The sequence below is a fragment of the Choristoneura fumiferana genome, chromosome 6 (assembly GCF_025370935.1).
Source record: "Choristoneura fumiferana chromosome 6, NRCan_CFum_1, whole genome shotgun sequence".
Lineage (NCBI taxonomy): Eukaryota > Metazoa > Arthropoda > Insecta > Lepidoptera > Tortricidae > Choristoneura > Choristoneura fumiferana.
The window spans coordinates 16529266-16546838 of NC_133477.1; the positions used below are offsets into that span (position 1 = coordinate 16529266).

At 38.9% G+C, this 17573-nt stretch overlaps 1 protein-coding gene across 1 annotated transcript in view; it reads right to left on the minus strand.

The window, feature by feature from the left end:
• Positions 1–123: 123 nt before the first annotated feature.
• Positions 124–17573, minus strand: part of LOC141429211 (multiple inositol polyphosphate phosphatase 1-like) — a 31997-nt gene continuing 14547 nt past the window's right edge. Inside the window, exons 3-10 of the mRNA XM_074089481.1 lie at positions 12314–12462; positions 9242–9415; positions 8593–8712; positions 7479–7574; positions 6120–6248; positions 5265–5415; positions 3553–3751; positions 124–3239 (exon numbers count right to left, since the gene is read on the minus strand). Coding sequence (XP_073945582.1) covers positions 2996–3239; positions 3553–3751; positions 5265–5415; positions 6120–6248; positions 7479–7574; positions 8593–8712; positions 9242–9415; positions 12314–12462 — 1262 coding nt within the window. The 3' untranslated portion in view covers positions 124–2995. The remainder of the gene's footprint in view (positions 3240–3552; positions 3752–5264; positions 5416–6119; positions 6249–7478; positions 7575–8592; positions 8713–9241; positions 9416–12313; positions 12463–17573) is intronic.

Here is a 17573-nt window from a genome sequence, read left to right on the forward strand (position 1 = left end):
CTCACTAAATGTAGTTAGTTTAATGTGTGCTTTGAAACTAACTAACAGTATATCAAACCCTGTTACTCATTATTGAAAAATTATAGCACCTAGGTAGGTATTAAGATAAAGGAAAAATCGAAATAGTAACGAACAGTTATTTATTTCTGACACAGAACAAAAATATTAATTACCGTGCTAAGTACGGTGGTACAAAAGATCTAAAAGTTAAAACACTACGATCGACAATGAAATAGCTCTAAATGTGTGACAAATATGTTTTTCATGAATATAGGCTTTTTCAACGCCAAGCCAAATAATTTTGATGTTTTGTTCATCTTCACTGTAAAGTATAAACTACTAAACGTTTTCAGCGGGCAAAGTTGCTATGCCAAATTTTATTAATGTACCGTCGAAGAAACTGAAATGCGTACCAGTGTGGAGCCATTTCGTTGCAAATGTAATGTGGTTCGATATATCCTTCGATGGCATTACTTTGTGGCATGTACACTGGATACTGTAACCCACTGGCATGGCGTTGAAAAAGCTAAAAGCAACCATTTAGAAAAGGCATACATTTTTAAACAACAATAAAGATTTTAAACATACATTTATTGTATAAACTACAAACTAACTGGTGCAACATCATGATAAAATATGGAAAAGTCAACATTGCTTAACATTTAGCACGATGCAATAACTTTTTAAAAAATACATTTGTTAAGTGAATTCTGTTACTACCAATCAAACATACTACTATAACATACATAAACATATTATATAAAATCATAATTAACACCAATAATATATGAAGAAATGAAATAGAATAGGTTTACATCTAGCCGTCAATATTTTATTGGTGTTAATTATGATTTTATATACTTACACAAAATACATATAGAACAGTTTTCTTATATTTTATCCTTTATTTTTGTTATTTTTTTACTCTTAATTCAAATGCATTTTCAACTTAAACTAAACTCATATATAACAGTAAAAAATTCAAACAATAACTAAATAAAGCAACAAAAATAAACGACCGGGATTTTATAGGATATTCAAAGTTTCATCACTTATCGATCAACTTTATGTGATAGTTAAGTCTTGTCGTCTCTTTTTGTTCGGAGAAAGCAAAAAGAGACGGTATACCAGATATCTGTCATAAAAAATATTTCTCAAGGAGTGGTGAAACAGTATTTAAAAATAGTAAAAATCCATCACAAGTACAAAAATACTAAAAAGTTAAAAAGAAAACACTATAAAGTAAGGTAGACTGCCGTACTGCAGTGCCATAGAAATAATATCTCACATTACCTTACTTTTAGTCTTACAACAAAACAAACACAATTATTATACTATTTTTTTAAATGCATCGGAAAGTGATTTGATATCGATTATAAATAACCAAAACTTATTAAATTTACTTAGATTTTGTTTGTAGATGAAAGCTACGCGGATTAACGAACATTTTAACTAACAGAAAATATACTCAGCGGCACAAAATTTGGCCCACTCTTCATACAAAATTACCTATTACTGCATACATTTGAGGGCCCGTTTTTTTACCGCTCAGTATAGTATCGAACGAGGTAACATACATTTAAAGCGTCATGGCTTAGCCCTGAAACGAACTATATTTAATTACACTGCAAGTAGCTTGGCGAGCTAAGTTTTGTTTTTAAAAACGTGCATAAACAAAATTCTTTTGAAAAACAAATTCTTTTACCAGTATAGTAGAAACATAAGAATCCACCACAGAACGTTAGAATTTTATATAGAAATTGTTACATGGACTTCCTTATCTGACTCATTAATTTATCACGATTTAACTGGTTCCATTGTACACTTGACTATGAAAATATATTTTACAATAAAATAAATTGAAAAATGGTGTAACAACATAAAACTAATAATTATCTTACTGTAATGTACTGTCTTATTTTAATTATCTTTTTGGTATTTACAATAAAATTGGACATTTATTGTGTTGTATCTACAAGCTAAATGTCTTGTTGTAAGTAATAGATGTCGCTAGTGTCGATAGATGTATTTGGCTCAGTTTATCATGTTCATGTTACACATCTTTTTTAGTTTTTATGGTATGCGTGAAAATAACAGTTGTATAGCCTTTATTCCTTCATTATTTCAGCGCTATACACTTGTATTAGTAGTGGCGATTCGATGTGGCTTACTGTTGGTTATGTTTGTTCCAAGCTGAGCAGTGTTAAACAATGTTAAATTTTGCGAATACTCGCTGGGTAAGCTAGCTCTAAAAGCACCTTGACAAATTGAACTGCCATTCGCAACTACATTTTTAAAAGTATGGTTAAGGCAAATGCACCAGTTTTTGAGTTTTTAACAAACTAAATTAATTAAGTACCTATCTAACTTAGCAATACCGAAATTTGTACATTGAGTTCGGTTTTGCCGTGGTAACAATATTGATGTTCTCACAATAGGGTAGGTATGAATAATATAGGTACTTTAGGGCAGCAAATCTGAACACTAACATTATTAAGTGCTGCTGTTATACATACAGTGTATACTTTCGTGTACGTGTCAAAAACTGGTACATGTGTTACACTAGGACGTCAGCTATTTGGGGACGATTAAACGACATCATCTTCGTGAAAGTATGAAACTAGATGCAATTGAATTAGTTTCCCACAGAGTTTCAGAAAATTTATCCATAATATTTCGTCTAGGGTTTGAGTCAGTCCAAATAAACACATCTGCAATTATTTTAAGTTGGATTATCTCATTCAAGATGCTAAGTTAAATTATTGCGATATCAATTCGATAAGGTAACCATGGCGTTTGGGCTATTCAATGAACGACTAAGTCGTTCAAAGGCTTTTTTCTGGGAAGGCTTGGATCGATTCCTGATGTTTTATAGCATTTGTCAATGCCACATAATTTGTTCTTGTTAATTTTAAAAGGATATTCAATAGGACTTCGGTAGCTAACCACTGGCTGAAATATTTCGGCTTTTTTCTGACACCTTGTGTAAGATACTTTACATCACATATCGAAAGCAAAACGCGACTAGAGTGAGACTTAAAGACACAAAACTGTTCAGTCGAGGCGCGCTATTACAGAAGTCCAAATTGCATTTGTCAGCCAGGTCTCCGAACTTCGATATTACATGTGACCATTCGCAGAGGCCGTCACGGCAGTTGTCTATCTTCATCGTTTGCGCGTTTTGAAGGAAGAGGATTTGGTAACGGTCCTTGAAGCCGAAATTGCCATTAGGGTTGCACCTAAAAAAAACAAGGAATTAAAAGTAAAATAATGCTGTGTCGCCAACTACGCTGGATGAATTTATAGGAAACTAGAAACGTTACAACATTTAGAACAGAAATTTTCTGTAACCAGATGGCAAATGTCCCGCCAACTAAAAACAACACAACTACAACTAAGTAGGAGTTGGACGTCCAACTAGGCTCAGGTAAAGGCGGCTAATCATGGCAAAATCATATCTCGGTAAGCGATAGATAAGCTGGGAACGGCTACAACATGGCCTGGATAGCCAATATTGCTAGTCCGCTTGCTCCTTACTCATCTTGTACTAACCGGTAGAGCACAGCAGCGATGTTAGCATTAAAAGGGTCCATGATGGAGTTGCTCCACTGGCGGCTTTGTACGGCGGTGGTATGGTAGTTGTCACCGGTGAGAGGCACGTTGTCGTGGCGCGCCCCCAGAGCGGTTAGCAGCATCAGCAGAAGCGGGGTTTCGGCGAACTGGACGGACACGCGTGGTTGGACCGGAGCATCTACAGAAAAGGATGTTGTCAATAAGGAAATAATCATCATCTTTCATTTAGGCCTGCCTCTGTTTAATTTAGGAGGAATTCTGGCGTGTTGCCTGTGCACAACGTCTTTCGTGGATGACTAGACCGATGTAAGACGACATGTTTGTCCACAGGCCTGACAAGAGAAGTTTGTGCAGGTTGATACTTGAAAAGAAGAGAATAGGTACAAAAAATATAATGTTGTTGCCGTGCTCAAACACTTAAGTGATACTGCTGAAATTTTTGGTACTTATTTTGTATAACTGGCATATAACCGGCAAGTAAAGTAAAAAAGAACTATAAACCTGTTCACAACCGGTTTTTTTAACTATTGCAAAACATTAGACCGAGTTAACGGTAGATAACAGGTCAAGTCAAGATTAGATTTCTAGTGTAAAGAAGTAACTTTTAGGGGCTGTTTCACCATCCATTGATTAGTGTTAACTGGCGGTTAGGTGTGATGCCGTCTCTATTTGTTTTGTTCGAATAGACGGAGACGGCATCACATTTAACCGTCAGTTAACACTAATCAATGGATGGTGAAACAGCCCCTTAATAAAGTTGCAATAAATCTTACGTGTCACGTCGCTGGATCCCATGGACGCTGCATTTGAATATGAAATTTTATTAGATGATGAATAACTGTATTCTTGAACCAAGATGGGCAATAGGGAATAAAGTGGAATTAATTTTAAATAGCTGCGCTATCTCAGCGAGGCAGAATTTTTATATGATTACTAGCTTTTGCCCGCGGCTTCGCCTGCGTGGAATCTTATCGCGCGCTGTTCCCTCGGGAGCTGTGCATTTTTCCGGGATAAAAAGTAGCCTATGTCAATCTCTGGCCCATAAACTATCTTTATGCAAAAAATCACGTCGATCCGTCGCTCAGTTTTGACGTGAAAGACGGACAAACATACAAACACACACACACACTTTCGCATTTCTATTATTAAGTATGGATAGGTATGAATTTTAAAAAACAGGTTTAGTCATCATTTTGATTTTAGAGGCGGTTTCGTGTTAGCAGTATTGATTTCAAAAATATTTTCACTCTTCTATCTAAATTGATATTTTTTGCGATCAGTTTTTTTTGTGCAATAAATGAAGAAAAAAACAAGTTATTGTAACTGTTCAGTGGACGGTTGTTTAAATTAAATAATCGTGAATTTCGCCAATAACGAACAATGACATTAAAGTTAAAATATTTTAGTTATTAATTTATATTTCCATTCTTCCCGTTTCATTCTCAACAATAAATCAAACAACTAGATACGAGTGCCACTACCGCGATAGTTTTTTGGTGCATAAGCCATAGTTGACAATGACAACCTTAGAGCGACCGCCGAGCGTAGGTATGAAAAGCAAAGTATCTGTTTTGTGTATAGTGCAGAACCGATTATTGTAGTTCTCTGTTCAGCAGTGGACAGCTATCTTTGACCGATAATGATATTTGCTGATGCCGATTTTGCAAACGAACTAATGTAACCAGCTTTACCTTCTTTGACGTGGTTGCGGAAGAAATTAACGAAGTCTTTAACTTGTGTGCAGCCGAGTTTGGGGCTGAGATCCGACTGGTAACCGTATTTGGTGTAGGTCTCGAGATCTTCAGCGTACTCGAAACGACGTAGATCTTCACGCGAGAAGGCCTGAAAACAGAAAAAATGACTTGTAGTATAGAATTTGTAGCGACTCCTAGCGCCATCTAATGAGAAAATATAGAAACTCCAAATCCTATACCGTGCCATCGAAGTTTCTCAACTTGGACCCACATTATACAAACTTCCCTTCCTTCGCAACTCGGTCCCCAGTTCCCCACGCATAATATCCACCTGGATATAGATCTCTCTATTGTAGCCTCCTCCGCATTGTGACCGTCAAGTAAAATGGACAAAAACGCAACCTTCAACGACATACTAGACGAAAACGGAGTCTCGCATCTAGCCAAATCACAACACATTGACTCTTCATTGAATTTGATATTAAGAAAGTATACATGTAACAGACTAGCTTTTGCCCGCGGCTTCGCCCGCGTTGAATTCTGTTATCGCGCGCTGTTCCCTCGGGAACTGTGCATTTTTCCGGAATAAAAAGTAGCATATGACACTCTCGGGCCCATAAACTATCTCTATGCCAAAAATCACGTCGATCCGTCGCTTCGTTACGGCGTGAAAGACGGACAAACAAACACACAAACACACACTTTCGCATTTATAATATTAGTATGGATTACATGCACAACTCAAAATACTCAAAATAAGCTTAGGTACTCAAAGCGCCACAAGATGTCGCTTACATAAGCCAAGACTTTCCTGTTGCTCATCATAGATGGCGCTGTAATAAATGCACTCACCCCACACCAGGGCGATTTCTTCGTGATGTCCCAAGCCTTGTTGTAACGGCACATTTGGTACATGCGTTGTATGATGTCGCGATCGATGTCATAGTTGAAACCCAGCCGCAAAGAGACGTTAGTCACCATCTGTAAAGAAGTCACTATTATTATTTTGACGTTCAGAGACCGCCATTTTAAATTTGTAGGCATGTGTCGACTACTTATCTTGCAACTTGCCGGAAGAATATGATTCGCTAAGCGAATGATTAGTTATATTTATATGTATGAGTTAATACTGAATGACACACATCTGCGAAACAATTATATTATGTGGGGTGTGTGGAGCTCCCAATCCACACGGGCTCGCGTAGGAACTTAGTCCAAGCCCTTTCATACTAAACCTGAGTCTGGAACTGGGACATAAATAAATTAGATTATTATACGACTTTTGAACTGAACCGAACTCACGGGAAACAGTAGGGCTACTACGAAATTCGAAAATCGAAGTTCGTATCGTACCGTCCCGCTGACGCTAATATTATTTCATACGAGAGTGAGAGGGACGGTACGATACGAACTTCGATTTTCGAATTTCGTAGTGGCCCTATATACAGTGGTTGAAAGGTTGAAACGCTCTAGAGCCCCACCCAACTGCGCCTAATACATTACGGTTACAACGAACGTGGCGCCATCTACTGATTCCTACTCTCAACTGTCTAGTACTAGTTAGTAGCGACCTTGCATCCAATGGCCGAAAATTTCAATAGGGCAATAGGCCACTATACAATTAGTATTAATACAAACATTAATGAAACTAATTACTCTGGCATTCGGGATTAGTTGCTATGCTTTTAACAAGTTAATAGAAAGGTCACGCAAAATTTGTGTCGCGTCAGTTTGTTATCTTATCTTGCTATAACTGTTAAAATAAATAAATCGAAATTTTTTGAGAACATTTTGTTTTGAAGTTAAGATAGCTAAATGTTTAGTTATGTTGGATGTTTATAATCAGAGTTATGATTTTATATCTCTATTAAAAAATTGCTGCACTTGTTTTAAATTAATGGTTACTAAACTTGGAACTAAATTAAAAGTAGGTAAAGACAAAATTCTGCGAATAACAAAGTGTAGCCAGGTATATACTTAAGTCTTACCTCATGTTCGTTTGCTAGTTCAACTACGAGTATGTCGTAGATACTTTGATTATTTTGGTTGTAGGTAGGTACTTGTGTGCGTGCAACTGTTAGAACACGATGAGGCTTTTACAGGTCTTCCTTTTCCGATCGCAGAACTGCTGCGTCTTTTTATTTGGTCTAAAAATACTTAATTAAGACATTTTTCAAGAAAAATTGGAATAAAAAAAAACAAGAAAAATACCTCGGCAAACTCCCGCTTCGACTCGAAAATGTTCCGTTGAGAATTTTGAGAAGTATCGTTGACTTCTTTGATCCATGTTGGGCAGAATTTATACGGCTGAAAAAAAACATGTATTTAAAAATTCATTGTTTAATACGAGCATTTCCCCAATGGGTTTATTATTGAATTGACATTGGATCTCTGTATCAATTTGGAACCAATCTGGCCACTGGAAGTGAGTCAAGAAAGATCACAGCCGAGCTTGCATTGCTCGGTGTCCCTGAGAGGAGTCCCATACCGGGGCGACCAGAGGCCGTCGTGGTAGTCGCTTCATGCACCCGTAACATAACACCACACTAAATGATCATGAGGAAACTAGTTTGTTTTGATGGTATGCCCACTCCTTAAATCCTTTAACCTCGTACATCCTCGTGTACTTCATAAAATATAAATCAATTGTAAGAATAACAGACGAATGATTTGTGGATACAAATGTTTCAATAAAATTAGCTTTTAATGTAGTAAGATAATTTTCCAAAATCACAAACTGAGAATTCTTGGCTCGGTCTATAGAGCTAATGTATGGTTAAGAGTCAGGACTTACGAGGTTACCATGTTGATGGTCAGTAAAATTTTATACGTTGCTAAGAGGCGTAATCCGCGTAAGTAGTAAGCAAATGTAGGCAAAGTAGGCAAATGATTCATCATCATCATCATCATCATCAGCTGGAAGACGTCCACTGCTGAACAAAGGCCTCCCACTTAGACCGCCACAATGAACGACAACTCGCCACTTGCATCCACCGGTTTCCCGCAACTTTCACGATGTCGCAGTCCACCTGGTAGGAGGCCTGCCAGCGCCACTTCAATTTGCATATTTTTCCAGCTACTTATGTCAGTGACTTTAGTTCTTCGACGAATTTCCGTATTCCGGATTCTATCGCGCAAAGAAACTCCAAGCATAGCTCTCTCCAAAGCTAGTTGCGTGACTCTGAGCCTCTCTAAGATGCCAATAGTCAATGACCACGTCTCAGAGCCATAAGTCAGCACTGGCAACACACACTGGTCGAAGACTCTAGTCTTCAGGCACTGCGGAATATTGGACGAGATGAAATAATTAAAAAAATCTAATTACCCTGACAAGTTTTTCGTCGTTGTCTCTCGGCATGACGATGCTCTCCGCCTGGGCTCCAAACAGGCCCTCAGTGAAGGCTCGGAACGAATCCGTGAAACGCTTTTCGTTCGCGAACTTGAACTGGAACAAAAATTAACAAGAAACTTTATAACAGTAAGGGGGTAATTTAAGTATTACGTAAGCAGAATTTTAGTCATTTTATTCCCCCCCCCCCCTTGTCAGCGAGTCAGCAAAACCCTACCCCCCATGCTTACGTAAACATTGGTATATATATTTTTAAATCTATTCAGGATGCTTTATTTTTATTCATGTGAATTTGTTGCAAGTAGGGTAGCCATATTTGCTTGAATACGAGGTTGTAGGTACATAACCTACCTACCATAAACCTACCCTAAATCTACCTAACCTAACCTAGTAGGTAACTAGTAGTCGTAGGCTATTCGGTGCAACGGTTCGCAACCTTTTGTCTTTGTCTTTTGGCGAGTGGCGACTTCTAAAATAAAAAAATATATATGCCCTTTCTTGAAAGCCCCAATGTCATACTCATAGTTATCCGGAAACACTACTGACAGAAGTTGATTCCAATCACAAGCTTCACAAGCTTGTAAACCTAACAATCGTCATAGCATGATATTGTAACATGGCTCACCAGGTAATCGTGGTTGTTTGTGGTGAACAGGCTAGGGTAGCGTCTGCGCCACTCTCTGCCCAGGTCCTGGGTCTGCATGTAGCCCGCTGAAGTCAGGTCTCCCGCGAAGGTGCGGTTGAGGATGTTGAAGGACCAGCCGCTCAGGAGGGCGAGATCGGCGGCACACATCTGTGGCTGCAGAGGAAATACTGAAGTGAGACAATTTTCATTTTTTCTCTATCCACCTTTTAATTAATTTTAATTTAAAGCCTTTATAAATATGGATCATTTACAATAATACTGAATAGGTTTTTGCTACTTTTGGATCCCACTAAATAATCAAACTCATTTGATGACGAGATTGCGCTGTGTCTATCACTTCATCAGCGTCCTTACCTTACTGTAATAAGTATTGGCAGAATACCAGCGCCGCGGCTTACCGCAGCACGATGCTGAGCCAGCGCCTGTTCTTTAGTGTATCACATGGCTTCTCATTTATGTGTCTGATCTGTTTAATTGTTACTTAATTCATGTTTTTATTTGCTATCGTAATTACCTTTTTTCGGGCATAATTTTAAGTGCTGAATTGTTAGTTTTATTACTCTTTAGTTATTAAATAAGCCATGTCTTTGTTTTGAAGAAAAAGATTATATCTATTTATCTACATTCGAACGGAAGAATTACTAACTACAGCCTACTTTAGCCTACATACTGTAAGTGTGAGTTGCATCCCAACATATACAACTTCCCACTAGTATATGCGAAAGTTTGTAAGTCTGTTTGTTTGTTTGTCACCTCATCACATCTAATTAAACCGCTGAATTAATTTAGATGAAATTCGGTATACTATAGATAGATTGAGTCCCGGGAAATGACACTGGATATAAAGGATATTTTTTATGGCGGTAAACAGCATTATTCCCGGGGATAGCGATAAACGAACTGTACACAGACGAAGTTTATTGCAACAGCTAGTAGACTATATAAGTTAGACCTAAGGCTTTTTGATTTTTGAGTTTGATTAACGCCCAAAATGGAAACGCACAGAGGCGTTCTAGCCTATGTAGTGCCCGTGTGCAACCATTATCCTAGCGCCCCCTAGTAGGCTCGCGCTCAAAATGGAATGGGTACAAAGTACAAGTAACAGCACATCAAGTTACCACAAACTGTCAATTTTCCCCAATGGATAATAAATAAACTCTATTGTTTGGAGATTAAATCTGAAGATGAAATTGGTCGGTTTTGGATACCATGATGTGCTGTTGTGTTGACTGCATTTAGAATTATACAGGCTGTTCTGGTGTTAACCCTAATAAACCAAATCGGGCTTGTTAGATCAATTTACCAGAATCGTTATTTCCTAATGCATTTTTAGGGTTCCGTAGCCAAAGTGGAAAAACGGAACCCCTATAGTTTCGCCATGTCTGTCTGTCAGTCCGTCCGCGGCTTTGCTCAGGGACTATCCATGCTAGAAAGCTGTAATTTTGCACGAATGATATGTAAACTATGCCGACAAAATGAGATAAGTAATAATATAATAAATTTTTTAGAGTACCTCCCATAGACGTCAAGTGGGGGCGTTTTTTTTCTCATCCAACCTTGTAGTGTGGGGTATCGTTAGATAGGTCTTTAAGACCCATTAGGGGGTTGCTAAAACGATTTTTTTTATTTGTTTACAAAATATTCAACTTTAAAGTGCAAATTTTCATTAAAATCGAGCGTTTCTTCCCCCCCTCCAAAATCTAAACCGGTGGGTAAAAATTTTTGAAAAAATTCAGGATGGTAGTAAGTATATCAAACTTATAAGGAAACTATAACAGTTAAGTTAAGATGTCGCTAGTGCTGCTGCTTAAGTAGCAAAGTAGAAATAAGCAACCTGAGATATGTATGCATAGGAAAAATTCGCGTCATAAAATATACCAGAACATGGAATATTCCGTACAAAATACGAAATCCTTAGAAAAATATTACTTAATTTTTTCGTAATGGCATCGGAACCCTATTTCGGGCGTGTCCGACACGCTCTTGGCCGGTTTTTTTCCCAATAGATATGATTTTTTACTGAATCTTATTTTAATTCACAATCGCGTTTTTCCCAATTTTAATCGACACAGAAACTTATAGGTACATAGGTTTAAGTTATGTTAAGTTTGCATCGCGGCATCGGCCCCAAGGGCCAAAACTCCACAAAACGCGGAGCTCCATCGTCACTGTGTCTGGGTCAATTTTGATTGGGTTTTGCGCTACTATGAAAATAAGAAATAACGATTCTGGGAAATTGATCTAACATCCAATTCAACAAATATAAGAAGAGCTCCAGATGCTATACAAAATGTGGTATGCAAAGCAGAGCTCTTTTTATTTTACGTTGGTCATTGAAAGTGCCGCGGCCGGCCAACGTCCGTAGCGAGCGGCGCTCGGCGCCCCCTAGGACCGCTGCGCCCGTGTGCAATGCACCTGCACATCCTGCACTAAGAAAGACGCCTCTCAAACGCAGCCTATAGAATCTGAGTTCGCACCTCTGAAAGTTTCGAATTTCATGTGCGTACGAAATGAGGGCTATCCTATATAAATTCGCCGCTAGAGGCGCTAGTGTAGCGAGAGGTCTCCGAAATGTCAAATGTCACCTATTTTTGGGTGAGCTACGCGGGTTATAATTACAATAATTTTGTGAATATTTTTGTGAATATTTTGCAAACCTGAAATTAATTGCAATGAATGTCTGTGGTTTAAGACAGTTTTGTCTTTCGGAAACCTTTGTCCTCCCTTTTTTGCGAACAAAACGGGACTACGCAACACTGTGGCACGCTCGATATTTTTAGGTATTTCTTCTTCTTCCGGTGCCCTTTCATTAAGCCCAGCAGTACCAGAGGCGTCTCTACCTATAGTGCAGGGTGTGCGTTGCACACGGGCGCAGCGGTTTTAGGGGCGCCGGCCGCGGCATTTTGTACCTATTCAATTTTGACCGCGCGCTTCCTAGATGGCGCTAAAGTAATAATTGCACACGGGCGCTACATGGGCTAAAGACGCCGCTGAGCAGTACGACCAGCTGGGATGATGATGGTGAAGTTAAACAGGTTCCTTTTGACTTACGTTGTGATTGGTCCTAAAGCCCGGCGTCCGGTAGTTGTTAAGGACATTGTCCTTGTAATTGTTGAGGCGCTCCAGTTCAGACAGCTCGTCGGCCTCAGGGTTGTGAGCACCGTGGCGGTTCAGCAGCCAGATAGCAGCCGGCTGGCATCCTGGTGATAAGGTGAGGTTTACAGTAACTCTACTGTACAGTCAAGGGCAAAGATATCGACACGGCCAAAGTTACAAAAATACGTATATACACGACTTTATGCACTTAACATTAAGGCCGTGTATACATATTTTTGCAACTTTGCCCGTGTCGATATCTTTGCCCTTGCTTGACTGTACAGCAAACAAGATGACAGATCAGGGCCCTGGGGCACACAAGAATTTATGTTTTTTTAGGGTTCCGTAGTTGGAAAAAGAAAGGGGGTTTTTGTTTTGCTGTAAATGTGCTATTTTTTTATTACACACAAATCAAATATATTATGTAAGTATATGTACCTACCTAAGGGCTGCCACATACACTCGAAATCTTGTTTCGGAATTTTGATTCGAAATTCCGATTCGGCGGATTCCGTAAATACATCACACACATAAGTAATACGTTTATTTCAATTCTGAACGCACAGCCCACCATGGAATTCCGAATCAGAGAAAAGTTCGAACGGAAAAGTACTGTCCGTATGAGGTAGGTCCATAGATTTTTATGGATTTACTGAGTTCGAAATCCCGAATCGGAATTTTGAATCGAAATTTCGAAACGGAATTCCGAGTGTATGCGCGGTGGCCCTATGTGTGATTTGATTAAGATATTAATTATACGGCTTACGGGATATCTTTTGATTAACATCTTCTATTATACCTTTATGTCGAATTAAAATAGAGAAAAAAACGGCCTTATATTATAAGGGAAAATTATATTGGCCTTTCGGGGGCCCCCTTGAGCTGGAGGCCCTGGGCAAATGGGCACAGGCCCCAAGTGCCCTTACGGTATTGACGGTATTGTGTCAGATGACCCTTGGGGAAGGAAAGGTTCTCGAATGGAGACCGCAGATCGGCAAGCAAAGCGTAGGACGTCCGCCAACGAGATGGACGGATAATCTGGTTATTAAAGTCGCGGGATCACGGTAGATGCAGGCCGCATCAAACCGAAGCAACTGGAGGTCTATGGGGGAGGCCTATGTAAAGAGTGGACGTCCTACGGCTGATATGATGACTAGATAAAAAGTGCCGTAAACTCAGGTTTCTATAGTCCGAAGCGTTCATCAATATTCCAAACGGACTTTTTAACATTTCGAAAAAATACAGAACTGCTAACGATTATTAGGTTCATCGTGCATTTTCTATTGGATTAGGCTGCGATGAACCTCCTAGATGACGTTAGCAGTTCCGTAATTGTTCGAAATATTAAAAAGTCCGTTTGGACTATTGATGAACGCTAGGACTATAGAAACCTGAGTTTACGGTGACTGAACGAGACAGAACATGTTCGCACGGTAGATTTTGTCTCATTTTCGTCATTAGTATATAACCGTGCGAAGCCGGGGCGGGCGGCTACTTTATATTATTAGCAGGCAAAAAAAACCGTACATTAACGAACCTAGCAAAAAGACACTGAACAGTAGAGTATTAATAGGTTTGGCGTAATTTTAGAACAATGAAGTCACTGTGCAGATAAATCAAGGTGGGCTCCATTAATTAACTTTGTGTTAACAATTAGCAGTTTGATCTTCCTGATACGAGTGTTTTTCGAATCTAAATCTAAATGCTGTATCCATAAAATAATATAACACAAGAGAAAGAAATGTTAAGATTTAATAGTCAAATCATGACATTTTCCAAAGAGTATTAGAATCTATGCATTTTTGTATTCCGGCCGCATGCCTGACATATCAGGAAAATTCCTGAAGTCCGGAAACTTCCATTGCGGTGATCGATTGACCACATCAAATTCGTTCATTTTAATGCATCTTGTACGATTTTTATTTGCAGGCTCAACATAATAGGCTTTACCTACAGGTCTAAACAGGGCCTGATGACGTCTATTATGACATGGTATGGATGACCCATTTGTGATAAAAACCGACGTCCAAGCTCATCTCTATGCAGATCTAGGACACGTACCTACTTACTTATTTTAGTGCGACCTAGATGTACGTCGAAGCGTGAAATGTCTCCGAGTATAGGATTATATTTTTCTGTACAAAATACAGACATCCTATCAATATCATAAAACTTAAACGTGATGTGGTAGTCGGCCTAGTGGTTTGACCTATGCCTTCTTAAGTAGAGGATCGTGGGTTCAAAGTCAAGCTCTGAGTTTTATGTACGAAATTACATTGAAATTTAACAAGCGCAAAAGTACCTAAGTACAGATAACCGTTGGGGAAGAAAAGTCCTCGAGTGGCGACCACGAACCGGAAGATGAAGCGTTGGCAGGCCTACCACCAGGTGGACTGACGGCATCGTGAGAGTTGCGGGAAACCGATGGTTGCAAGTGGCGAGTTGTCGTTCATTGTGGCGTTCTAAGGGGAGGCCTTTGTTTAGCAGTGGAGTTCTTCCGGCTGATGATGATGATGATGACAAGTAAGTAGCTTACCTGTCAGTAGGTACCTTGTCGCAGTAAATAGCAGTAGACTAGGTACTGAGACAGTTAATAATTTATCAAGATAGTGACAGCTACTTTTGAGTTTGATTGTACCTACCTAACCTAAGTTAATCTAATAGGTTTTTATTCTGTGGGCGTATGCTTGCATATCCGTGCATCATCATGTCAGCCGAAAGACGTCCACTGCTGGCATAGGCTTCCCGAAAGCTCTCCACTCAGACCGGTCTTGTGCTTTCGATCTTAACCAGGTCGTCGCTCCATCTTGTCTGAGGCCTACCGACAGCTCGCCTCCCGGTCCGCGGACGCCATTCGAGAAACTTCTGACCCCATCGGCCATCGTCCTGCGAGCAATGTGCGCACCGCCCACTGCCGCTTCAGTTTCGAAATACTTCAGGCTATGTCGGTAACCTTAGTTCTACTGCGGACATCATCATTTCTGATTCTATCTCGCAGAGAAACTCCGAGCATAGCCCTCTCCATAGCCCTCTGAGTGACTTTGAATGAAGATGCGTGCATACCAGGAGGAATAACTAGGACCTTCAGAAGGTAGACTCTAAAATGTAGGAAGAGTTTGAATCCTAAATGTCTTGGTCAAATGTCTGATATTTTTTGTCTATACATCGTGTTTTTCTTAATTTCCGTTCAACAGACGACTCAGTTCATTGCTATAGAAACTACCTGATACCTAATTAACTTTGGACGCATAAGTATTTTTTTTTACACATTTTCAATAAGGTAGGGTAGACCGGGGACAGTTGAAACAATTTTCACTTAGCCTGGTGTAATTAGATATCTATTGTATTGACAAAGATGTTACTGGTATTTGTTTAAAGATAGACTATCAGGCTCCTAATTAAAACACACAATAAGGCTCCAGCTCATATAGGAAACCTAAAATAAGTGCATAAAGAGGACGGGGCAGAGTGGTTCAATTGACCTAGTACTGAGGACGATTGAACCAGTGTGTAGGGACAATTGAAACACTAATATAATATCAAAACAAGGAAATATCTTTATTCAGCCTCTACAGTTTTTGTACTCTACAGTGGTTCAATTGACCTAGTACTGAGGACGATTGAACCAGTGTGTAGGGACAATTGAAACACTAATATAATATCAAAACAAGGAAATATCTTTATTCAGCCTCTACAGTTTTTACTACTATTAAACGTAATGAGTGAGATCGTTAATCATTTGTTAACATAAAATGTGTTTTTTAAATGTTATACTATAATAAACATTTGGTTTCATGTAATCACCAATATTTTATGTCTAAGTTTCCTTCAGTTATTTTAACCATCTTATGTTATAATACTTTTGACGATAAATATATAACACTTTGATATAACATTATAATTGCAAAATAGTATCTTAAACAACAAAAAGTTATTGTCATACAAAAACAACTGTTTCAATCATCACAATGTTTCAATCATAACTTTCAGTTTAACCACCTTGATAAAAGTGAGAAATTAATTAGATCGAAGGAGTTCTACAACATTTCAAAATAACGTCATTTTAGATATTTATTCATCCCTTTTTAGGGTTCCGGGGCCAAAATGGCAAAAACGGAACCCTTAGTTTCGCCATGTCTGTCTGTCTGTGTCTGTGTGTCTGGCTTTGCTCAGGGACTATCAATGCTAGAAAGCTGTAATTTTGCAAGGATATATAGATAAACTATGCCGACAAATAGTACAATTAAAAATTCAAAAAAAAATTTTTTAAGGTACCTCCCATAGACTTAAAGTGGGGGTGATTTTTTTTTCTCATCCAACCCTAGAGTGTGGGGTATCGTTGGATAGGTCTTTTAAAACCATTAGAGGTTCGCTAAGACGATTTTTAGATTCAGTGATTTGATTGTGAAATATTCAACTTTAAAGTGAAAATTTTCATTAAAATCGAGCGTCCCCCCCCCTCTAAAATCTAAGCCGGTGGGTGGATAATGTAATGTAATGTAGCCTATGACACTCGCACGTTTTTGACAAATCATATGACTATTGCAGGTGGTAGGACCTTGTGCAAGGTCCGCCCGGATTGTTACCACCATCTTGCTCGCTAATCCTGCCGTGAAGCAGCAGTACTTGCATTGTTGTGTTTTGGCGTGGAGAATAAGACAGCCGGTGAAATTACCGGCACTTGAGGTATCCCATCTTAGGCCTGTAGGTTGGCAACGCATCTGCAATACCCCTGGTATGCAGATGCTTATGGGCGGTGGTAATCTCTTACCATCAGGAGAACCACTTGCTCGTTTTCCATCCAGTCGAATAAAAAAAAACATTTATTAAAATCGGTCCAATTGTTTAGGAACTAGAGTGGAACATCTGATTTTCGGTCACATACATACATGCATATATATTGACATATATACATACTTACATACCTAGACTTAACCAGACTACCCTTCTTTTTGCTTCCCCCAGTCGGGTAATAAAAGCTGGTAGTAAACATGTAAACTAAGGTGGGGGACGTTTGAAGCAACAGGACGATTGAAACGTTTCAACCGTCACCAGACCAGTTGTTTCAAATGTACCCATTCGACACTTTCTACTTCAAAGTCAAAAATAAGTAACTTACATCGACATTTTACTAGTCAAATTAAATATAAATACTAATTAATAACTACAGAATAGGACACCATTTAAGTATATACACAAATAAAGAAGATTTATT